The following is a 25,477-nucleotide window of genomic DNA, read 5'->3' on the forward strand; positions in this document are numbered from 1 at the left end:
AAAGCCTGAAGGGCTGAGCTGCTTCCATTTATCACTTCATTTTATATCTATCACTGCATGGTTATAATGATTAAAGCTCTGTACTTTGTTGTGCTTTGTACTCTAATAAAAGACCTAGATTCATCTGATTAGAAAACCCCTCTGAGATGGACAAGCAAGGTAATCTAAAGCGTTTTACAAGAATATAAAGCAAATGACAAAGAAAATGTCATTGAAAACAAGGTATAGATAAAAAAAATAATAGAGGTACAATTCTGCATGAGATTTAAATGTAAAATATGTTTAAACGCACATCTGGAGGCAGATAAAGAGCTGAGATGTCATAAAATCATATTTGACCTTTACAGGAAAGCTGCAGTAAACGGTAATGTTTTCAGTCTGTTTTGTGAAGTGCATTTCAGTCATAATTTAAACAACATTTTTCCAAATCGAGGAGTAAAAATTTAGATGCTGCCTGCTGTTAAGTTATCTTCCTGGCAATACCGATTTGAATAGGTTTCCGAAGACCTGCGGGATCCACATAGACAAGAAACGCCAAAATATATTTAGACCATTCAGTCCCTTAAAAACCAATTGCAATGTTTGCAAATCAATCTTTGTTGCCATGACAGTGATTTAAAGCTGGACATGATGATTCACTTTCCTGGTGTAATCAGGATTCTGGAAATATCATTTTGGATGGGCTACAGCTGCCTGATGGTTCTAATGGATACCAGCACAGCAATCTAACTTCCATCCATCCATTGTCTATACACCCTTTGTCCCTAACGGGGTCGGGAGGGTTGCTGGTGCCTATCCCCTGCTAACATTCTGGGCGAGAGGCGGGTTCACCCTGGACAGGTCGCCAGTCTGTCGCAGGGCAACACAGAGACATACAGGACTCACAACCATTCACACACACTTACACCTAGGGAGAATTTAGAGAGACCAATTAACCTGACAGTCATGTTTTTGGACTGTGGGACGAAGCCGGAGAACCCAGAGAGAACCCACACATGCACAGGGAGAACATGCAAACTAGGGCAGAAAGACCCCCGGCCGGGAATCAAACCCAGGACCTTCTTGCTGCAAGGCAACAGCTCTACCAACTGCGCCACTGTGCAGCCCCGCAATCTAACTTGCTGAAATTAAAATTATGAATCTGTTGGTCTGTGTGTACTGATTTGATAGTAAACATGTTCTCTTTGGCAGTTGTTTTAAGATGTAATAGAGTAATTTGATAAGATCCATGACAACACCTAGGTTTCTTTATAGTGGTATTTGCCTTACAGAGTCTTGTTCAATGCTTATTTAACATAGCATTGTTAGGCCATAAAAACAATGATTTCGTCCTATCTGTACTAAGTTTGTCCCTGTTTATATTGCAATTGTAGTGGACTGTGGTCAGATGGTGACAGAAATATAAAGTTGTGTATCTTCAGCATATGTATAGTAAGAGATGTTATGTTATTGGAGCCACTTTCACATGAAATAAAAGTGAACCAAGATTGGAGCCTTGATGGACTCCTATGTAATTTTTGTTTGCTCAGATTTGGAATTGCCAAATGATACAAAATATTAGATTTACAGATTATAATTTGGCTGATTTGTAGAAAAGGGTTAAAGTTGAAGAGTTTTAATGTCATCCCAATACTTTTGTTGTTTTCAAATCAACAGGATTTCCATATTTGCTCTATCAAATAAGCTCTTAAACAATCTAGCACTTTCTAAGACAATTCTATCCATGAGCTACCATACATCCTCTATTGTGCAGGTTTCATGAATTTAATAAATCTTTTCACCATTTTCAGACACTGACCCTGTATATGTGTATATGCTTGCGTGTCCTAAAGTCCAGTGACTTAGTGTTAATAACTTTAACTTCCTTTGACACTAGACAGCATTACTATAAATCCTCTATAAGTGTCACAAACTAAGCACTTGCTTTCTCACCCTGACTAACAGTAATAGCGTTAATAACATATCTGTCTCATTATACATACTTTCACAATGCTGTAGCATAAACCAGTATATTCTAGATTTTTTTCTGAGCTAAAGTTGACCTACCCATGGTTATAAACACATTTGTGTTAATGAGTTTGCAGCTTTTCCTCCTCCTGGTGTCAGTGCAGCAGCATCACTGTGGGGCGTCTTAAGGCTCCTGGAAGCCCTCATTAGCTCCTAGGTTGCTTTCCCACACACACGCCAGGGGATTTGTGTGGGAATTTAATAATAGTGAGTGTCATTCATCATGGCCTTGTGAGTGATTTACATGGACTTTTTTTACACCTCTGTGGGGTCATATGTTCACAGAAATATTAGAAATTATAGATAATTTAGCCCTTTCGCGGTGTTCGAGTGAAAGTGAAACCACTCAAAATATGCTAATTATAAGCTGTTTTTATACCTCATTGGATTTTAGGGATCATTAATTTTTTTCCTTCACTTCTTGAGTCAACAGGGAATATATCCATTCCTGCGCTACTCCTTTGAACACATCTGCCTCTTTTCTTCTTTCTACGCAGCAGCTGACTGCATTTGCCCCTGTGCTTTGAAGGGCCTCCGGTGTCCTATTGTCACGAAGCAAGAAGAAACAAAGTGAATTGAGTTCTCATTTCCCCAATAAAACAAACCAGCTACATGCAGAGCAGGTCATCTTTGGCTTTCAGCCAAAGTCTCCATTAGAGCCTCATGGAAACCCTTTGGCTCTGCTTAAGTGTGTGGTCAGGGATGTTGCAGTTATTGCAGGACGAGCTACAGGCAGACTTTACCTATGGCTGTCTTGATTTCCACTAAAAGCAAAAATAGAAAAAGGAGTTGCTCACATAACAGCAAGATCAAAAGCAGTTCATGTATTTTTGTCGCACAGTGGCTTCCCCGTGTTTGCTGTGTTCCTTACCTGGTTTGTGACAAACTGCAAACAGGACTTCATATGGCTTTATTTCATGAGTGTTGTTTTTCTTTATGCTCCTTTAATCAAAGCCAGATTTGTGAAGTGCATAATTTAAAGTGTCAACAGATTCTTCAGCCTGTATTGCTGACGTCTGCATCTCCTACAGAGTCAACCATGAAATTCATGACTTCTTTGCTGCTCCTTACAAGTTAATCAGATAAACAGCAACCTTTTAAAACCAAAAAGACATTTTTTGCTCTCCCTCCAACAAAGTGAGTTTGCCTGGAGTGCCAAAACCTGCGTGACTCTAAAAATATAATAAAAAACTAAATAAAGCATTTGTATCCTTACGATTTAATGCATTGGGTTGTCTAATTTTAAGTTTTAGAACTCAAGAAAACATTACATTTTTAAGCTAAAACAAATGAAATTAAAAGGAATGAAAAGGAATGTTAACTTGCAGTTTGCAGTATAATGGGGAAAAAGTGTAAAAGGATTAATTTTTCCAGTGGGACTATTTTGTTTTGGAAAGGTTGTGCAAGTATTGCATAAAAAACTAAAGAGAGGCTTAGAGAAGCTTTTCAATACATTTAAATTTAGCACACACCTCAGTTCTTCGGGCAAATGGTATGAAGAGGCCCCAAAGAGCTCTCCAAAGATCCGTAGATACCTAGTTTATGTTAAGGTTGGTTTTCAGTTTTACCATACGCATTCCACTTTCTGATGATGGATTCAGTCAAATCTAATTTAGGTGTACCAGAGCTAAGGTGATTCAACAAAGACATGTCATGTTTTTTTTTTTATTTTATTTATTTTTTTGTTATATATTTTGATTTGCTACAATCGCCTTGCATAATGTTCCTTCCACTTAAAAGTTGGACTAACTTGTGGACTAATTTGTCTCTCACCAACAATCTTAAGTTGAAGTTCGAGGATGTAATGGAAAAAACCCCCAAAAAACGAAACATAAGCCAACATGTTTCTTTTAGTCTGCTTGCGAATGTTTTTATGGCTCCTTTGCCACAAAGCATTGTTTAATATAAGCAAGTATTCTTTGTATGTGTGCAAGGTTTGATTCTCAACAAATGGGATATTTTCCTTCTCTGTCTCCCCATTTCCTATCAGATTTCTGTAAAAAATAAAAATAAAAAAAATAGGCCATTACATCTGCATAAAAATTGTAGAAGGTTGAAGAATTCAAAAGTCCAGAATAGACTAAACAGTGCATTTTTAAAACGGATAAGAAAGTAGATTTAGATTGTAGCTGCACTGATTTTTAGACAACACTACAGCAAATCAAAACCTTGTTTTGTCTCTTAGGACTATTTAAAGTATCTGTTCATATTATGGCTTTATATTCTACACCTTGACACTTTGTAACCTCCCCTCTAACGTTTCTTTTGAGTGATAAGCCCATCTTGAACCAATTACAAGGACTCTTAGCGGAACCAAAACCAAGCGGTGCTAGTTGTCGGTTTCTGCAGCACACTACAAGGTTAATGCATAATTTGGCAATTAACGTTTAAATACCTGGAAAGCTGCCATAAGTGAATGTGTAACATTATTCATCAGTAGCTCAGGAGTAGATATGCTGAGATGCTAAGATAAATTAGCTCACTTCTGGGGATCATGCCTCATTAGTTAAACAAATGATTTTGTTCACTCCTTCTTGTGCTGCATTCTTATTTTGTCGCCTGCTGGCTAAAAGTATATTTCCAACTTTAAAAGCTTTTTGAAGAAGTATTTTATGTTTATCTGAATTAAGTACGATTTCAAATCACATGGATTATCACTGCAAGAGAATCCTGAGATGTCTTTTGAAAGGCAGCTTCAGATTGAATGCCTCAATGCTCTTTGAATCACTTTACAGCAGAATCAATGCAGATGAATGAGATCTGCTTCACTTAATCTTGTAAACAGTATCTGTTTCTCAGTCTCTGTTCCAGTCTCTCCTTTTAAAACTCTATCCCCCCTCCCTTTTTATGTATGTGGTTGCTCAAATGTGTTACAGAGGCTGTGTCTTATCCTTTACCGCAAGGAGTTATGGAGTTGATTGATGATTTTATTACAAAGGCTTTAATATGGTGTAATATACCTATGTTTAGCACAGTGTCTGAATGCTGAGATCCGATGCAGATGCAGACTGCTGAGTTTGCACGAGGAGCAATCATCCTCAGATGGACTCATTGCGGCAGACTGCACAGCATTTGTATGCAGCCACTAGTACAGTGCTGCCTCTAGTGGACGAAGAGGGAAATTGCACAATTTGTTCTGTGCTCCATAAATGAGTGAAGCGATGGCACTTGGATCGACTCCCAGGACAAGAGATGCTTAGTCTGTGTTTCTGCTTTGCCGTGCCCAAGTTACTCTAATGATTGATAGTCAGACGCTGGTCCTCCATAAAAAGCAGCTGGCCTACTTTTTCCAGTGAGGAGGCCTGTTATCCTGATGATCTAATGGTGCAGAGAAGCATTTGGATGTCAGACAGTAAACAATAAATAAATATATATATATAAAAAGGTTGGACTTTGATTTTTAAACAAATTTAACCTCAGTATTCTGTCATATTTTGTGTCTCACTGCTCCACATAAGGAATTTTATTAATTCTATGTTCTACCTTCGCTCTCTCTCACTCAGGGCGTTTTTCCTTGATCAGTCCAACATACCCCCCAGCACTGCACCCAAAGCTGCCCTCATAGATAAGGTAAGGCATTCATTTTGCATTATTAATATACGTAATAATATACAGACATACACTCAAACCCTGAGGTTTACGTGTACTCATCATGGTTGGCTTTTCATTACTCTTTGACTTGGGTGATTTGATGACAATTTTTCTCTTAAAACCTGCCTGGTATGTCAGAGGTTTGTGTTTTTGCTTATGTCTCATCCTCTGTTCTCCTGTCTCTGTCCAGTTAATGCGACCCCTCACCGCCCTGGAGGAGCTCTACCGTCTGATGGAGAGCTTTATAAGCTGCCGCCGCACCGCCGCCTGCCAGTTCACAGCCTGCGGGGCTTCTGGAGTAGGGCTGCTCACTGTCGCGTCAGAGCTCTGCTCGCGTCTGGGAGCCACCCACGTCGTTATGTGCAACAGCGGCGTTCATCGGTGAGTGCACTTTCCATCTCTATCAGACTGGCGTTGTCGCTGAGCCCCTCCTTCTGTTGCTCCACAACCAATTAAAATCCAGAAAGTTATATCAGATTCTGGGCTGGTATAAATGTACAAAGTACATTGGCACTGCCTTCATTTTTGCCATTTTATATTACAGTTTCAGCCCTGTGTATGTCTCAATTTGGAGCCATTCTCTGCAAGAATTAACATCAGGTATTCTTGTTGATTGGCCTCTTTGTTTCTAAGATCAAATACGCTTTATACAGGAAGGAGATTGGTCAAATACTTCCTTTCCTGTTGAATTCTGTATAAGGTTCACCTGCAGCTTAGGGCCCTATTCATCAATGCGTAAGGACAGAAATATCCCGATCATTTGTCACTGCTGATCCCTAGTTGCTGCTTTCATCTTCGTCTCATACTCCTTCCCTCCGCACCGCCCACCAATCTCTGATGCCCTCTTTCCTCACCCTGTGACAGTTTTCATATCTTTTTGTCTCTTTCTCTCACACCTGTGCATCCATTCATTCTGTGGGTATGAGTGATGGCATGATTAAGTGCTGCAAAGGGACGCGTCCACTTGCCTTAGCTCTAATAGAAAGTTTCAATGAGTCCCGCTACTTTATTAACCCACAAGCTGCATATATCACTGTGTGTTTTCTGTGTAAATTACACATCCTTCCCACAACTCACCCCGGCAGGCAGTCAAAGTGCACCATAACATAACAGGTGACAAGTCCCGTAATACTTAGGGTTATTTGTGTAGCAGCTTCTTGCGTAGAAACAGCTTTGCTGCCTGAAACTGCAGAATGAAGAGTGTTGGAGTGAGAATTAAAGCTGGGCCTTTTTATAGAACCAGATTTCTTCTAGTACTCAAATGACTCCCACTGTGTTGAGTTTAAATTACATGCAATCAGCGAGCAAACGGCAAACATTTTCAGCAACTGGAAAACCAATAAAACCAAGACAGTTGATTAGTAGTGTGGAAATAGGTTCACCAATGTGACAGTAATAAGGCACCACTGATTGGATTAGTTGGGCTGATGGATGAGTTTTCATAACAGCAGAAGTGGGATGGGTTGGAGGGGTCAGCAGTTCCCAATTTGCAACGTGATTCTCCTACTCAGTTCTCAAATGAAAACAATTTGAGAATTTTGTCTGATTGGTTTTTTTTGGGGGGGGGTTCAGACACTTTTTCCAACAGTTATATCTTTTTGGTTATGCCTCTAGTTGCGTGAAGCAAGAAGTGGTAGTTTTGAAAAGCTTGTTTGGATGGCAAACATTTGTCAACTACAGTCTTGAAGTCTCGTTTCAGACACTTTGTAGCGTATTCTGAGACAAAAATATACTTTGATCTAAAGAGAATGTTACCATGAGTTAGCTGAAATGGAGCAGGTCTTTGAGGAATGAAGTTGGACGCCTCTGATCTACTCTATTACAGAGGAAAAGCATCTCCTGTAAAAGTTTAGAAGCTGTGATGCTGAAACCATCATGTTTCACCATGGCAGTGCTTTTCCACCTCTTTGGCTGCGTTTTTCAATCCAACACTCAGCCAAAACATGTATATATCTCAGTCTTTCATTGCAAGAGCACCTTTATGGACACGTTTGACACAGTTTGGGACAAATTGCAAACAGGACTTTTTATAAGTTTCTTTTCACAAAAGGTTTCTTCTTCTGTTCCCTAAATGGCAGAATTGTGCAGTGAACGTCGGTGAACTTTCATCCTCCAGATGATTGACTGAACAGTATGTGTGCTGGCCAATGCTTGGGATTCAGTGTTCTACCTTTTCCCTGCCTTTAGCTTTTCTACAGCTTTATCCTTAACCTCTATGCTGTGTTCTTTGATACTGTTTGTTCATTTCTGTTCTGAACAGATTTACTGGTTTCATACCACGTTTAGAGGTTATTTGTACTGGATTTTATTTTGATGTATCAGACAAGAGGGCACTAAACAGAATTGTTGGTTTCAGACGTTTGTAAAAAGAAATTGATAGCCTTGTATCATTTCATTTACACTTTATAATTTCTATATTTTTTTCTTCTTTTGTCTGTCTCATATATTTCTTTCTATTTAGCCAAATGGGGAGTATGTACTCCTTTCTGGGTGTAAATGGGATGTGTTGGAACGACATAAAACAGATGGATATAAATCATCTCCCACTATCTCACCAGCCCTAATGAACCTGGAAATTGTGTAGCTTCACGCACATGCGTGCACAGACAGATTTTGAGCGTTTCCTTCATCCTGCTCCAGCTGACAAGATATTTAAAGATCCTCTCTGGGTGTCTCCCCCTCCTCTTTGTCAGTTTGCTGAAGCTCGAAATGGGAGCCTGAAATATTTTAGGGTTTGAACTGCAAGAGGACATCTTTTGCACCTCTTTACCATGATATAACTCAGCACATTCTCTAGATGATTGTTGGGTTCATTACTTTTATCACAGCGTGTCAGACCTGTCATAAAGTTATGCGAATGAAATCCGAGGGGACCTTTTAAATCTTTATCTGATTGACTTCACGTAACGACTTCTGCCAGCTATAACTCCGCTGTTTCACGTCTGCTTGTTTTTTCCCCCCCTTCTCAGTTAGCACTAAATCCGACCATGTGCGTAAGAGATAATAAACAAACATCTCAGATTTCTTAATAACTCCATGGTGGTTGTTATTGAATGAATGGGAACCTTGCAGAGTAGGAGCTTTGGACACTTTAATTTGGAGTGAAAAGACTGGATCGATACGTTAGTGCTTCTTGTTATCAAAGAAAGGTCATCTGAGCAGCCTTGTCACTTGTCACTGACTCTCTAAGGATTTATCAATGTGTTGCATTGTGTGAGGGTGTGTGTGTGTGCGTGGGTGTGTGTACTGTGGTGATGAAGAGAAAACTGTGGTTACACACATTGTGGAAAACAAGTACTTAGTGTAAAATAAAATATTTTCAGATGTAATTAATTCCTGTTACCTGTAAAAATAGTCTTAATTTTTTTGTCATGAATTATGTTATGTATAATAAAATGGAGAAAATAGGGGGTAAGTATTAAAACTACAGAGAAAAGGAGATGCCAAAAGGTATAGTAACCCAAGCAAATAGCCAGCTATATTTAGAAAGCAATCTTGCTTATTATCAGCTGTTTTACTTATTATTTATTATCTATAAAATAGTTTTTCATTGCGAAGCTGTTTGACTAGAAGATAGCTGAGCATCTTTGGAATTAGAATTAGAAAGAACATAATTTTACAGGCAACCAACCAGAATCAGGTGCTCCTGGGATGATTCCCAACATCCCAGGAAATCATCCCTGGGTTGTTGGGAGTCACAAAGAGGAGTCACAAAGAAGAATAATCACTCTGACTGGATTGAGTCAGAGTGAAGTCACAAAGAAGAATAATCACTCTGACTGGAATCACTTCAGAAAGACTTGGAATTAGCAGGCATAATGTTTCAATGAGCACTGTAAGTGATTCACTGAACTGCAGTGGCGTGTGTGCATACACTGTTGAAGAAAAAATTTGCTCCAAACGATTTGGGCAAGCCAAAGAAACCTTGGTAGAATGCCAGTAAATTACACCAAAGTTTAAATTTACCCATTAACCTAAGGCTCAATAAATCAATTGACTTAAATCCAATTGAAAATATATGAAGAAATAAACAGGAGGCACACACAGCTTTTCAAATTTAGAAGCGGTACATGTGTAAGAATATTTGAAAATTGTTGAGCAATGCATCTTAAAGTTGTCTTAATTCCGGTTTACCCAGTTTCATTTACCGCCTAATTTGTTTTGATTAGGCGGTAATCAAAACATTAAACTTCTGGTCCATGTTATTTTGTGGAATAACATGGTTTTCACCAACATCTAGTGAGAATGTCATGTCAAAGGCACCATCACAAACAGATGCACTCTGAAAAAACATTGTGTTCCACACTTACTTAATATTTTCTAATATGTATGACTGAATACAAAATGTGCTCCAGCTAATGAATCACAGAGTCATGTCAACATCCTTTCACACACATTACATGCTTATGGGAATCGCTGCCAAAGGAGACTCACTGACTTGTCCTTGGACCCTGTTCCTTTTTGCTGCAATGAGCATCAATCTTGATAAGCCTCTTCAGGTGCTCACCGTCAACCTCTAGTTTCAGTATCCTATCTCCGTTCGTTCTAATAAGACCCCAAACCTTAAATGATCTGAAGCTGCTCGTTTCCTGGCTGTGACTAACTCTTGTGAGGAGATGAGCAAACGCCAAGCAGGAGGAGCAAAATGGTAATGACAGCTTGCAAAAAAAGGACCAAAATGTGCTCATGCAAATGCGATGTGTTTGGAATGAATTTTAACAGAAAATTAACATATTGTGTTCATATCAAGCTCAGACTTAGGCAGGCATTGGATTTTTGGCTTTGTTTGAGTCGATGTCAGTGAAATGTCTTTGTTTGCTAAGAGAGCCTGTTTAGAAAGTGAATCATTCTGACTGTTCCCTGTGAATGGAAAACAAACATATTGCAGCATTTCATTGTGCAGCTTTCTTTGTTTTCATTCATGTTTTATTGTGGATAAAAAAAAATGTATACTGGTTGAAAATTATGCATACCTGGACTCGTTGACATTAATTCATAAAGCCTACCCTTATGTTCTTATCTGACCAACAGCTGCACGCTAAGTGTCACACTGGAGCAGGCCATCCTGTTGGCTCGAAACCATGGCCTTCCTCCTAGATACATCATGCAGGCCACAGATGTCATGAGGAAGCAGGTAAGATAGTCATTAAGATCCTTCAGAAACAGTATAGAGTACTTTGGCAAATACTGTCACAAAAGTTGAGTGGAAGGAAGGAACTTTGGTAGAAAAAGGATGCATAAGCAAAAGTTATAACTGCAGCCTTTAGAAGGTTGTAAAGTAAAGCCGACTCAAGACTTCCAGAAATATCCAAAAAATCCATGTTGCTTCAGTTTGATAATTTTCCCAGTAAGTAATGATTAGAGGAGCTGTGTTAGGAGGACAGAAACCGAATAGAAAATCTAATCTGACAATAATGAACACCACCAAACCAAGCAAAGCAGAAAAAGTTGAGGGTCACTATTAAAGTAACTTGGATGTTCACAGTTTGCATTGATCCAGTCATTTGTGCAAAAAAGAGATTTTTTTTTGCACAAAATGCAGAAAAGATATGAACAGCATTTTCTGTACAATACATATATGTAAATTTTAGCATGTTTGTATTTAAAAATGTCATATTAATGCCTGCCTGTCGAGCTCAAATCATCAAAATTAATTGGTTTTAAATGAACAATAAAACGCTAAGAAATTTAATGTAAATAACACATATTTTTCTACAAGTTTGAGGAACTTCCAGCTTTATTTAAATTAATTCCATATTAACTTGCAAAGCATTCGTCTAACCTTTTGATGAATAAATAAGCCACATTTTATTTAGCCAGAAACCGTTTTGCCTCAAAGAATATACCTTTAAAAGATTGACAAGTTACGGTTCCTGTCCTTTCCTTGCCATTTCCTTTAAAACATGCTTCCACTGTTACCCACTGCTCTCGTTTAAAAAAAAGTAAAGCCAAAGAGTGTCAGTCTAAAACAGTTTTATTAAAAAAAAAAGTCTCAGGCTTCAATCCTGGAGACTTGTTTGCATGTCTGTTTCAGGTCAAAGATGGAAATTCTCTCTCTTCTTAAGCACATAGAGATTTTCACTCCATAAAGCCTTCAGCCGTGACCAAATCCTGGCCTGCAGCTTAGAGTCTTTTTTTAAGTTTTGTCTGGATGGTTATGTAGTTGTTTGAGATGGAGTCAAGAAGCTGAGATTTTATAGGACTAAAGACATTAAACTTCTGGTCCTGGAAAAATGAAATTTCAACTAGGAGTGCACAACACTTCATTGTGCCATTCCGTTTTAAATAAATTGCTATTTAAAATTTTAGATAGCCGAGAGATATTTATTCTATTTTAAGTCAGTCTGTGTGTATGTTTTTGTGCATATCCAGGTTCAAAAACTGCCAAGTCACCAGCTTCGAAGCATTTTCTTTATAAAAGTGTTGTCCTAGGTGCAATTATTAAGTAGTTTTCATAGTTTACCTCAGAGGCAATGGCTATGGTTGTCCATTTTGCCGTGGTGAAGGTATGCATAAACATACAGTAAATTGTCCTTAGATGCGAGTCTGTGCATGCATGGTTGTTTGTCCTGTGTATCTCTGTGATGGGCTGGCAACCTGTCCAGGATGTACTCTGCCTCTCACCAATGGCCGCTAGAGTTGGGTAGCTGCCCCAGGCGACCCTGCAAGGACAAGTGTGGATGGATGGTCCCCACATGTGACTATTGCCAAGAACATGTGTGTAGGTGGGACTGGGGGTGTTTATGTCCTCTTTTTTGGTGCTGAGACACTGAGTTATGAAACTAAGTGCATAATTATATGGCATCTTTTTTCCACACTAAACAGGCACACGCTCAAAAGGTTGTCAGCACATCAGATGAGGAGAATCCAATCTTGTTTGACATCAACTGTGTGTGAATTGTGGACACTCTAGTTCCATAACAATCAATCCTTCTGTTAAAGTAAAATATATCTTCTAACATGTCTTAAGGAAAATTACAGTGTTTCTGTATTTTAAATATTCAAATTCTAAAATCTGAGAAATATGCAAAAATATGATGTGGGTGAATAACACTGAAAAGTCACAAAGTAATTTGCAGACAGATAATGTACAAAATGAAGAGTATCCTTCACTCCCAACTACACAAGCAATGTCCTCCTGAAGCAACTCTACTGAATGAGGTGTTATTTATGCATTTGTAATATACCTTATTGATTATTACAGGTCTACTAATGTTATGGCCTAAGCTGTAAATATACATTGGGATCCTGGTAATCGCAGAGGATAAGTTCCACAAACATAACCAAATAGAGGTGCAATTTGTTTTGAAGAAGTGTGGAGTGTGGAACTCCTTTATTTTCTACCACTTCACTCCATATTTTTAATAAAAGAAATCCATCGAAAAACGTCTTTTTTTCTCTCTTTGGTTTACTTGGCCTGGACCATAGAAAACTTGCCCAACCATAGAAAACTGTGGCCATTCCAGCATTTTACTGGCATCTTATTCAAATAACTTTAAGAAGTCTGTGATGGAAGTTTTCTGGGAGTAAAATTTTTTTGAGAAAACTTCCAATACTGACATTTAGTGTAACACTATGTAAAATCAAAATTTCCAATTTAAAAAAAATTACATTTCTTTACTAACCTTTATGGGGAACTGTGTCCATCAGTGACAGGAGAGGGCATCTCTCTCTGGAGGTCAGGGAATGGATGACTGTGATAGGAATCGAATAATTGCTGATGCTATCCTGTTGTCTGGACGTAACTCTGGGCCGACAGTCAGAGTTGTAATTGAGAGGTCAGCTAATGCACTTTTGGCCAGATACGCTCACTCTACTAAAACTCTGATGACCTCCCTAAAGGAAGACTTGCAGAGAGTGTGTGTATTTCTGCTTATACTTGTGCAGCACACACGCAAAGAGGGAGTATCTGCAGGTGCAGGCGTTCTTCTCGTTACTATAAATTGAAAGTTGCTTCCTGCAACTCTGTAGGGATATATCTGCAGACTCTGCACATAGCCAGGAAACTACAGGGACCATATATATATATATATATATATATATATATATGTATATATATATATATATATATATATATATATATATATATATATATATATATATATATATATATATATATATATATATATATATATGTATATATATATATATATATATATGCTCCTGACGGATTGTAATAAAGCTCAAACAAAACACCAGCACACACAGGAACCCTAATGATCTTCCAAATTCTCCACGACTTGTCTTTTTATCCTCACTAAGCCTTGTTTTTTTGCCTGTACTGTTTTCCTTTGATTGTAAGAAAGAACAACTGCACTGCCCACAGCAATCATTTCAAATCCTCAGTGTCCTTATTCACAGCGTGACATTTACTTTCTGTCATACAATATTCATAGGATCCTGTTAAGCTTGGAATTTATATACTTTTCCTTGTTGTTCTGACAGTCAAGCCTGTAAGTAAGCAGCCTCAACAGGGAAAAAAGCATCTCGCATAAAAGAAACTAGTGCTAGTGATGTGCATTAGACAAAGTGGTGTCCATTAAAAGCTGCACTGCGAGTTCAACACATTCTAACAATCTCTGGTTTTATAGTCTAAGAAAACCCAATGTGTTTAACAATGAGAGCTGAAAGGAGCTTGTGCACCGATTAGCAGCTGAACCCGTAAACTCTACAAGAGTGTATAACTTTTTTGCAACTCCTGTTTATACAACTAAATAATTTATTTCTAGAGATGCAGCATGTAGAAATAGAGAAGAAAAGGTATTACGGTACTCAATTTTTCAAAGCCGTGGGCTAACACATGTTCAACTTTCGGAGGGAACTAAATTCTTTACTTTATTGTGAAGGTTTTTTTTAATTTGATGTTTGTTTTTGTTTTTTTGTAACTTCTCCTCTCCAGTCAATGCTGGTTGGTGATTCAATGAAACTTGGTGCATGTCTGTTTTCTTTCAGGGCGCGAGAGTTCAGAATTCTGCGAAAAATCTGGGAGTGAGAGATCGAACGCCATCATCAGTTCCAAGGTAAATATGTTTATCCATGCACCATTATGTCCATAAAAATCAGTATTTTATATCCTTAATGTATCTGTTAAATGTGACTCAGATTAGAGTAGTGTCTGTGCTGTGCAGACCTGAACATCCACAAAACCTAGATTATACAATTATTCACTTTTCTTTATTGCTCTATCATAAAAAAAATTTAATATCAGGATTTTATTTATTTTTTAAATTGAAAATCCATCCTGTAGACTTATAAAACTACTCTTTGTGAGGGAAACAGTTTATGCCTGAAGCTACCAGCTGTTCGTCTATGGACATTTAGTCAGAGGTGGGTACAATCATCAGCTCCTACTTGAGTGTCTCAGCCATTTAGCTACAACAAACACTATGGAGACAGGCAGCCTTTTGAACCTTTTAGTCAAAATTTATGAACACAGCTAAGTAGCAGTATGTGGAGTGTTTTACATGTGTTTTCATAGACCAAAATTGCTGCACCCTCTGTGCATTCCTGTCATATTTTCTTCAGTTGAGATGGTTACTTGAAAACATGATTGTGCTTCATAAATCATTAGAAAATTCCTGCTCAGATTGGCTCATCTTGTGATAATATGACATTAGTCTCAAGATGTAAAGCTACTCAGGTGATTAATAAAACTACAGAGGATGACATTGAAATGCATGGATCTATGAAATGCTTTTGATCCCTACAGCTGCTCGGCCCACAGATGTGAAACCAATCAGCAGATCGCTGCTTGTTCTTTCTGCGTGTGTTTGAACGTCATACAGTGCTGCATGCTGAATGTAATGGTGTGTCACATCCTATATGTGTTTCTCTGATCAGGTTGTACAAGCTGTGCCAGCCTCCTCCCCCAGATGGAGATCCATAATGCATTGCATTGAAGAACATGCTGAAACATTCTGCAGGTTCAGCAATCAAACTTCTCCCTCCACCAGTATGTTAATCTAGTTGAAGACAGTGCCTTGTATATGTCCACTCCAGCTGCCTATAATGTAAATAAAGTTTTAAATAGTATTTTAATGCTTTATATTGTGATTGTTGTACTTTATACAAAGATTGTTTTTTTTTGTTTTTTTTTTAATGTATCAAAAAAGATATTGGATCTGAATGAGAAAGCAAAAGGGGTCATAAATCCCATCATGTAACTGTTTTATATGTTTTTGTGGAAGATGTTTTAATTTCCTACTCGTTTGAATCACGGAGTTACACTGCCATGCAAAAGTATTCACGGCCCTTTAACTTCATCACTTTTCTTCACATCAATGTGTTAAGATGAACAGAAAGTAACAGAATTTTGGAAAGAAAATATACTTTTTAATGTTGATTTTTCCAAATAAAAATATGAAAAGTACAGAGGGTAAATGCTAAGTAGAATGACATTTTACAGCAGTTAGAGCATTTTTGAGGAGTTTTTTTTTTTGGATGCTTTTGCCAGCTTTGCAGATCTAGAAGCTGAAATTCTTGCCCTTTCTCACATGCTAAAAAGGGCAAGCTAAGTCAGATTGGATGGAGACTGTCTGTTAACATCAGTTTGTAAGTTTTTCCAAAGATTCCCAATTTGATTTAGGTCAATTTGATTTAGGACTGGGTCATATGAACAAATGAATACGCTTCGATCCAAGCCTGTTCATTGTAGCTCTGAATGTTTTGAAAATATTTGCCATGGTTTCAAGTCATTGCAGCATTAAGAGCCTTTCTTCTATGATTATTTTGTTTTCAGTTCCATCTAAGTTTTCTATTCCTGCTAGGAAAAATCACCCCAACAACATGCTGCCGCCAGCATGTATTCACTGCTGTATTTAGTGATGTACTTATTAATGCTGTCTTTGCCTGGCCTGACAGCTTAGGTAGAGGCCATGTCTTGGTGAGTTTACATTTCTGCCATATTTTCATTTTTAGATTTGGAATTCAACATTGAGCTCCATTCAGAGCTTAAGATGTGGTTTTAGCACCTACTGTACTTTCAGCTTGTGCACATGTTTCTAATTGCATGATGGAATGGTTTAACTGGATTTTTTTAGAGGCACCCGATTACAAAGGGTGAACAAAAATGCCCTTTTTACGTTTTTATTTGTAATAAATGTCAAAGAGGAAAAAAACACACTCACTTCACAATTTTTTTCTTGTTGGTCCACCATATAAAATAAAATATTAATGTTTATATTTGTAAAGTCCATTTTTTTTTTTTTTTTACTTTTTCACGGCACTGTTAAGAAGGTGTTGGTTAGAAGCATGCAGTATGAAATATGACATTCATTTTGCTTAAATCAGAAGCTTATCAGTCCTGTTCCGTTTGTGTTATACTTGCTGCATCAGTTCTTTCTGAATTGCTTTAAAAAAAACTTGTTTGTGACATGATGTTAAAATGCCTTGTCAGCTAAACCTGCTGACAGTGTTATTTTGCTGTTTCTTACTGAATTTCAAACTCTGTTTGAGTTGCGTGCACATTGAGACTCAGCGAGACATCAGTATCTCCCAGTACTTGCAAATCAGAGTCTAAATGTTCATGCAACACATTAACAGCATTATGTTTTTCATACAGACAGTACTCAGGATTAAACCATCTGTCTTACTTTTAATTGGATGTAGCTCACTCCTATGCAAGCAAAAAGAGATATTAAAAACCTATCAGTAAGCTGTTATATCGTTTCTATATACAACTGTATGAGTAATATAAAAATGAAGGATTTTTATGCATATTTCAGTCACACATTTGCAAATCTATTAAAGCTGATAATCACAACTGAAATTTGTGTGTTTTTGTTCTTGTGGAAAAATTGAGATTTCCACTGAGACCCCTGAGGTCTTCTTTTGCAGTGCTTTACTGACTTTTTTAAAGTGCTTTTGAAGTGTTTTGTCTAATGGGGAAAAAAATATTCAAAAGTGCAAAAAAATTTAGCATTTTTAATAGTAAGAAGTAAAGACACAATTTGAACTATAGACTAAAAATGTCAACTTTTGTATTATATATTTTCTTTTGTAGTTTTAAAGTTGTTGAGCAATGGGACCTGACAATGCTCTCAGAAAAACATAAGATGAAGGAATGTAATAAAAAGAAAGCACAACCGATAGCGATGACGTTTTTGTGGAAACTTCTTCTGTAGAGAAGTATGTTGAGTGATGGCTGTTTAAATCTTTATACTGCTTCCTGGGGCAGCATTATGATGCATCTCTCTTCACTGGTAAGGTAAAATGCAATGTAATTATTCTGACTGCAAAAACTTTGGAAACTATTGGATACACATCCAAATTAGTCCCACATATGAAAGTGGAACAAATCAGATTTATTTTTTTTTCTCAGTGGATGAAAAATTTGGAAAATTTATACAAAATTCATTAAAATTTTTCAAAAAGGCACGGCGTTGGCGCAGGGTTAAAGTATGACATGTATAGAGGCCTTAGACCTCAACGTGGGCCAATGACTTTTGTTTCATGTCTTCTACCTCTCTCACAACCTGCTTTCTGTCTGACAAATTTCAAATAAATTCCACTAGAGCCAGCTAAACTATGAAAAAGGACATAAGTTGTACATTGGGTTGCATTTGCCTGCTATGTGAATGTAGCCTTAGAATTGAGTGCTACTGTGACCTTTTCTTCTTTTAAACCAATGTGCAAGTGCTTAAGAGCTACTGTCCTGCTACCTTTGGGTGCATCTCTTGTCCAACATACCTGATGGCTAAATTCCCTCATCAACATATTTATGGAGGCCTGTTAATTATCTATCCATTTGATTCAGGCGTGGTAGAGAGAGGATTCATGAAAAAGATGGACTTTCTAATTAAAGTTTTGAATGTATTTTCAACAACAACAAAAAAAAGTTAACTGAGATAGTGGGGTAAGATGATGACTCTTTACAACCTCTCCATATATCCCTTGATTAAAAACAATCCAAACCATCCTGTAATAATCTAACATGGGTGGTTTAGTTTCTATGTTTCCATGCTTTTGCGTGCAAAGTTGACCGGTTGTTTCGTTATATAGCGAGAATGTGTTTATTGGCAAAACCGAAGCAGGTAGTATAAGAGAGGGGGAAACGAAATGGGAGTGGCGGCGGCAACTCCAGCAGCCAGTGAGCGGAAGATTTGTAATCTGTCACAGAGCTGCGGAGCCGCTGGCTTCCTCAAAGGAGCCACCGACAAAGAGAGAGTCAGCGAGGCGACACGCAAGGGAAGGTCCCGGGCTGACTTTCCTCGCCTCTCCACGATGCTCGCCCGGCGTCAGCGCCGCCTTTTTTAACGCAAATCCTGTCTGAACTTACCTTATCCCAACCGGGAGGACAGTTAAATTTTTACAGTCTCAGTTTTAGACGCAGAGACGGCTCCTGAAGGACGAATGACTCCACCGGCTCCCCTCCTGATTTCATTCTGCTAAAAGCTCTTGAGCGGGAGGCGACAACAGTTTCTTCATGGCGTCCCCGCAACAGTCAAGAATTCAGTCTTATCTGGAGAGGAATAAAATCGGACCCTTGTTTGAGGTGAGTGCACCAACTCCTAAGTTTATTGCCTGTCACGGTTTAGGGCTGCTTTGCACCAAATATTTAATAACATGCTGTCCCTGAACACAAATACCGTGTAATGTCACTTGATAAGAGCTCCTGTGGAATAAGGAGCCAGGTATCCTTCTCCCGCACCTCTCAGTGTCAGACGTCCCACTGCGCTCCGGCAGCCAGTTAAAGAACACTGCCGGCTGTGTTTACATCCACAGCTCCATCATTTTAGCCCCTGTTACCGTGTCATGTGTTTCAGTAGCCAGGGGCGCTCCAGAAAGTTTTTTTTTTAAAGATGGGCGCCCAGATGGTGGCCACTGATGATCTTGGTGTAGCACATCTAAACCTAGGGCTCCTGTCATGTACACTGCCTTGCAAAAGTATAATGTCCTTTGAACTTTCCCACCTTTTGTCATGTTATAACGTAGTTCAGTGTATTTTATTTTTTTTCATAACACAATTATGAAACAAAAAACCCCCAAAACATTACAGGTTTATATTAAATGAAAAAGCAGACGTTGTGTATTGATATTGAGCTTTTCTTTGGCGCTACATACAAGTAGATACATACAGAAGATTTTCATCTGAAAATTTTTGTTAATTAAGAAAGATATTTTATGTGTTTTTAGGTCTGCACTGAACACACACTTTGATTTAAACAATCTCTCATAGAACTAGCAACATTTTCTTACTGGGAAGTGAAACTCTGTAGTCTATTTGTTTGACCTGCACTTTTCCACTCCACCTCTACCCTCAATGAACATTTTAGTCTTATCTGACCGGAGCGCCTTCTTTCACATGCTGCGTGCCCTACATAAAATGCAGGAAGAAATCTATTTTTTTATTTCAATAATTGCTTTCTTCTCACCATTCTGAGCCCGAGGTGAAATTTGTGGACGTCCTGTCAGATTTGTTCATCGGTTTTCATGTTGCTGATTATTCATAAATTTTCTCTAGAAATCCTTCGCAGAGCAGCTGGATTGATACCGAGGTTAAATCACACACATGAACTCTTTTTACTGATTAAATATGTTCCTTGGTTTCTTTCTTTAATTTGTTAATGAAACAAAACATGTACAGGTGTGGCTAGACCTACTTAGTTCAAAGCGGGGTTGCCTATGAGTGCTGACTTTGATTAGTCAGCCATGAGATCGGTTTTCAGAAGGAGTTACCTGGGTGACATCTAAGCAAACCAGCAGAGGCTTTGCCTGCTGGATCATTTGCTGGCCTCATATCAGTTAATGGGCTGCATTACAGGAATTACTTGGACATTCAAATAGAGCGCTGACCTGTGCATAATATCTTTATGTTAACCTACCCTGTTTTCTTTTTCAATATGCCGATGTCTCATTTCTGTTCACCAGCTGGACACAAAGACGAACATGGTGTGCATTAAAATTAATCTTAAGAGCAATAGGAAGGCTTTTTAAAAAAAATTTATTTCACCACTCTGGACAGAAACTCTTCCCTAATATGGAGTCCACCCAACAGTGAGAACAGTAAATCTGGAGTCTGGAGCAGTCGATGAGGCTAAACTGCACAATGATAGGGCTCTGTGTGCTCTGCTTGCTTGTTTTTTTTTTTTTCTGTCTGTGTTGCTCTTCCACCCGTCTTTCTCATGTTTGTTCGTTTTGAGCGCTGCTAAATTAGCTCTCCTTTATGTGACAATTCAAGAAGATTAAAGCAAAGCGTGAAGGTGAAACCTCGCAATTGTGCCGCTGTGTGTGTTACAATTCGTTTTTAACTTTCCAAACACACTTTTCAGTCAGACCAACAAAGATATGGATTATGTTTATTTTAAAAGCCGCATTTGTAGTGCCCAGATTTCCAGGGGGAACCGACAGCCGAGGTGAAGCAAAGGGAGGATGTTTGAAAAGTCTCCTGGGTCTTTTGCTCTTCTCATGAGAAAATGATATAGTCGCTGCCCCGCTGTTGCGCTTGAAAAACCTCGGCGCAGTCTATTGTTGTCCCAAAGAAAATCCATTATCGTGCATTCAGCTATGGAGAAGCATTTCTTGACTGGAAGATTCCAGGGGAGAACGGTGTTCGCCTTATAATTTTCTCTCATCAGATGTTGAGACTCGGTGCAGTAGAGGTAATGATGAAAAGGGGAAAGGTGGGGCTGTTTTTAAGACAAAAAAAGGTTTGTCTGAAAATTTGACAGATATTGAGAAAATACCATGTAGTTCTGAACATTGATGCAGTGATTTATGGGCTACAGTTTTGCCAGCAATTTTTCTTAATGTATTTGAACATTTATGTTTTTCAAAACCAGATTTAGGTACATCTGTTATTTAACGGGCATTCAAATGCTCAAAACTCTCTGAAACAAGGGGTCACTTGTATGTTCATGTTGCAAAGCATAGATGAAAGCTTCCTGTAGAGCTACTACACTAAGGTACTTTAGATCCGTTCCTGCTACAGCACACCTGAATCAAATACATGACTTGTCACCAGATAACATGGTGAGGAGGGCTATTTGATTCAGGTGCGTCTGAACATTGCAGGAAAGTAGCTCTCCAGAACTAGAGTTGGAGTTCCTGTTCTAGACTAAGATAGAAAATTATTAACTTGACATAAAATTTGTAAACTGTTTCTTATTTGTTTTCAATAAACCATCATTATTTTTTCAGTGGGCGACTGTGGCTCTATGGTAGAGTAGTCGTCCTCGGAAGATTGTAGGTTCGATTCCAGCTTCCTCCTGTCGCATGTCGATGTGCCTCTGGGCAAGGCACTTAACCCCAAATTACCTACCGATCTGCGTATCGGTGTACAAATGTGTGTGTGTTGGTGAGTGCGACTGGGTGAATGGGACTCTAGTGTAAAGCGCTTTGAGTGGTCAAAATGACTGGAAAAGCACTATGCAAGTTCAATCCATTTACTAGTTTTTCATCATTCTTTAAACCACTTCCTGCAAAAATCAGACAACTTGGGTTGCACATTTAGTTTATTAATTAGCATAAAAATTTGCTTAAACACTGCTGTATTGGGTGTTTTTTACCACATTTGCTTTATTGTTTATTTGGCTCTTTCTGTAGAGGTTTTAATAAATTATTACTTAGTATTTTTTTTTGTGATTGTGAAACGAAGTTGTTCTTGTAAACATGTCCCACTTTGTCACTTAATGCTTTTGGTGCCTTGTGTTGGTCTTGTTCTATCTGTTCAACATACTTCTAATTACGGTAATTTTGTAGTTAGATGTTACATATTTCACAGCTTAGAAATTACGTGTGTTTTTCTCAATTTCTAATCTTTCTTTAAAATTTTGCCTCGAGTATTTACCCACACAACACTTTTTACTTTTTATTTATTACATCAAATTCTTTGGTCTGTTTCTCTCTCCTCATAGACATAGACCTCTTGTACTTGGCACATAGCTGCAGTATTAACCAGTGTGAGTACCAGTGAGTGAAGGTTCATTTACTCACTCAGATGAGACGCAGTTTATGATTTGCCAAAGAATTGATTTGTTTTTTGTGTTTTTTTTTCCTCACTAATGAAATAGTTGCTTTGCAAAGATAGCAGGCTGAGTCAACACTGACTGAATTTGTTCCAAGACTCAAGCAGCCTTTCATAATAACCAGAGTAATTGCACACTAAGTCATTGCAACACGTTTATGTAAATTGATATTTAGTTTGAATACAGTTTCAGTGCCGTGTGACTGTTGTTGTTCTTTGGTGCATGTGTCTAGAATGACTATTTTTTTTTTAAAGTTGTTTATATAGGAGTAGGGAAATAAAAAATGTAATAAATGGTCTGCTTTTCTGTGGTTCTTTAACGACATACAAGTCTGGATCACAAATTGGCAATTCTTGTTTGTTAAAGGGGATTTCTGCAACATTTACATTTAAATATCTGAGACATGTACAGGATGGGAGAAGGTATAAATAAAGTAGTCTTTACCTTTGTCACACACAGTGTTAAACCGGTCCTCATGTTGCTCCATGCTGTGATCTGCCCTTTAAGTCCAGAAGCAATGTAAAGGTTGCTGCTGGTGAACAGTGGGGGGTTGATGGATTGAATACAGTGTTGGGCTGATTAACTATCTTATTATATGCTGTTCTTTTGTTTTATCAGTCAGAAAGTGGTTTTAGTGATTATCTTCTGAATACCAGAACTTGGAAAATTAGTATCAACTCTGCACATTTTTTTTTTCAGTCACTTGTGTTGCTCCTTTTATAGAATCTTGTAATGAGCTTCCCTCTTTGTATTGGTTTTCTTTAAGTGAACACAGTAGCCATTCATGTGGAAACGCTCTTTCTGAACTTGTTCTGCAGTCGTGTTCTTTTAACATGCCTTCAGTGATCTGAAGGGGTCCAGGAGGAAACGCATATGAAACACGTACGAGTCAAACATATCTTCATCACCCACCCTGATCACCACCTGATATTGAGTTTGTCTTCCTTTTGCCATGATTCTGAATCTAACAAAAATGGACATAAAAAAAAAAAAACGCCTTATAAAAACTGTGCTGTTACTGCTGTTCAGTTTCTTGGAAAATATTCAAGCTTTAATGGATTTTATTGTGGTTTTCTGTGATGAACCAACAGAAATTATTGAGCAACAGTGAAGTTTAAAAAAGTCATCCATGACTTTCAAAGCTGAAGATCAAAAAGCAGATAAAAGCATGGTTTTGTTCTTCTTGTTGGAAAATTAATATCAACTCTGCACACGTTTATCCCATTTATTTAAATGGGATAGAAAACTGTGATCAAAGTTCTCTTTTACAAGAGTGTCCTGACAGTCATACAGTTTGTAATGAACTCACATTTTCTCTGATGCCTCTAAAATAAAATCCGATTCAACTCGTCGTGCCGATCCCTGTTGGTGTCTCTTGTTTTTAAAATGGTTTTAATACTGGCTTCTTTGGAGCTCTTTTCATTTTACATAAGCTTTGTTCTTTTTATTACAAACATACAGTTTGTAATGAACTCACATTTTCTCACATGCCTCTAAAATAAAATCCAATTCAACCACTTCAGAAATTACTTAAACATCCTGAAGACCAGCATCATAAAGACCAAGAAATGCAACAAGACAAAATAAAAGTTTAGACAAACACATTCATGGCCAAGTCAATCCAGAAACAAACATACTCAACCTAAGGATGTGTTACTAACCCCAGTGGAGTCATAGATATCCTCTCCTCCAGGCTGTTTGAGCTGAAAATGTTTTGTCAATTTTAAACTTCTTATTAGTTTATCTTCATATTGTTTCCAATTTTATTAATTTCCACAGTCCAAAAACATGACTGTTAGTTTAATTGGTCTGCCTAAATTCTCCCTGGGTGTGAGTGTGTGTGTACATAGTTGTCTGTCCTGTCTCTGTGTTCCCCTGTGACACACTGGTGACCTGTCCAGGGTGACCTTGCCTCTTGCCCGGAACGTTAGCTGGAAATAGGCACCCTGAAGTGTCAGAACATCTGTTTTAATGTTTTGCCACAGATTCTGATTTGGATTTAGGCCTGGTCTTTGTATTCCCACAACCGAATATGCTTTATTCTACAGTCAACTGTAGCTCTAGCTGTAGCTTTGGGGTTATTACCCTGCTGGAGGAGGAATCTCTGCCCCTGTCTTGGGTCTTTTGCAACTTTTAACATATTTCCCCCCAGGATTATAGTTCCATCAATCTTCCCATCAACTCTTAAAGCTTGCATTACTGTGTTTACTGTCTTGTCATGTTTTTCACATTTTACATATTGGCCAGAATGTTAGATTGTGGTCTTGGCTTCTTCCATATATTTGTAGTGTATGAATTTGGGACAAATTGTAAATATGACTTGTAATGGTTTTCTTTTTACAATGTCCTATTATTCAGTACCTGTGGTTAACATTTGGAGAAATTTTCTACAGAATACACTATGGCATTGTAGCTTGACAAAATGCGAAGACGTCCAGTGAGCGTGAATAGTTTTGCAAGACACTGCGGATAGCAAAGTCTCTTGTATATGGTCCAATGAGAGGTGTTGTTTTAGCTTGTTGGTCTAGAAAGGTACGTTTATGGCACAAAAAATGTTGGAAATAACATGCTGTGTGTGTATTTCTGTGGCTTTTATGTAGCTTAAGTTTCATCTTAAAGACAAATGGTCTTAGTACTATGATTTATTGATTACTCATTTTCATTTTACTTTCTCCCACCTTCTGTTCTATGAGTAGATTCTGCAATGGTCTTAAGATTTTTGTAAACAAGAGACATGGCAATTTATGATCCCTTTATTTCATTTAAATGGAAATTAGTTTGTCAATTAAAAACAAAAAGTTTAATCTTAGATTTGTACATTGCACCATTATGTATGTTGCAACAAAGGCAGCACACCAAGTAATCTGATAGCATGATTTGTTTTTCCAAATCAGAGTCAAAATAAAGAAACTACA

General features: G+C 37.9%; 2 protein-coding genes across 4 annotated transcripts in view; both read left to right on the top strand.

The window, feature by feature from the left end:
• prex2 (phosphatidylinositol-3,4,5-trisphosphate-dependent Rac exchange factor 2) overlaps positions 1–16,796 on the top strand; it is a 101,914-nt gene extending 85,118 nt beyond the window's left edge. For both annotated transcript variants that reach the window (XM_044104561.1, XM_044104560.1), the window contains exons 37-41: positions 5,511–5,577; positions 5,789–5,979; positions 10,630–10,732; positions 14,551–14,618; positions 15,439–16,796. In XM_044104561.1, the coding sequence (XP_043960496.1) occupies positions 5,511–5,577; positions 5,789–5,979; positions 10,630–10,732; positions 14,551–14,618; positions 15,439–15,484 (475 nt within the window). In that variant the 3' untranslated portion in view covers positions 15,485–16,796. The remainder of the gene's footprint in view (positions 1–5,510; positions 5,578–5,788; positions 5,980–10,629; positions 10,733–14,550; positions 14,619–15,438) is intronic.
• A 1,878-nt stretch (positions 16,797–18,674) lies between these two features.
• The window catches only part of lg21h8orf34 (linkage group 21 C8orf34 homolog), a 77,539-nt gene continuing 70,736 nt past the window's right edge, over positions 18,675–25,477 (top strand). For both annotated transcript variants that reach the window (XM_044105343.1, XM_044105345.1), the window contains exon 1: positions 18,675–19,090. In XM_044105343.1, coding sequence (XP_043961278.1) covers positions 19,022–19,090 — 69 coding nt within the window. In that variant the 5' untranslated portion in view covers positions 18,675–19,021. The remainder of the gene's footprint in view (positions 19,091–25,477) is intronic.

This window comes from Gambusia affinis, linkage group LG21 (genome assembly GCF_019740435.1).
Source record: "Gambusia affinis linkage group LG21, SWU_Gaff_1.0, whole genome shotgun sequence".
Taxonomy (NCBI): domain Eukaryota; kingdom Metazoa; phylum Chordata; class Actinopteri; order Cyprinodontiformes; family Poeciliidae; genus Gambusia; species Gambusia affinis.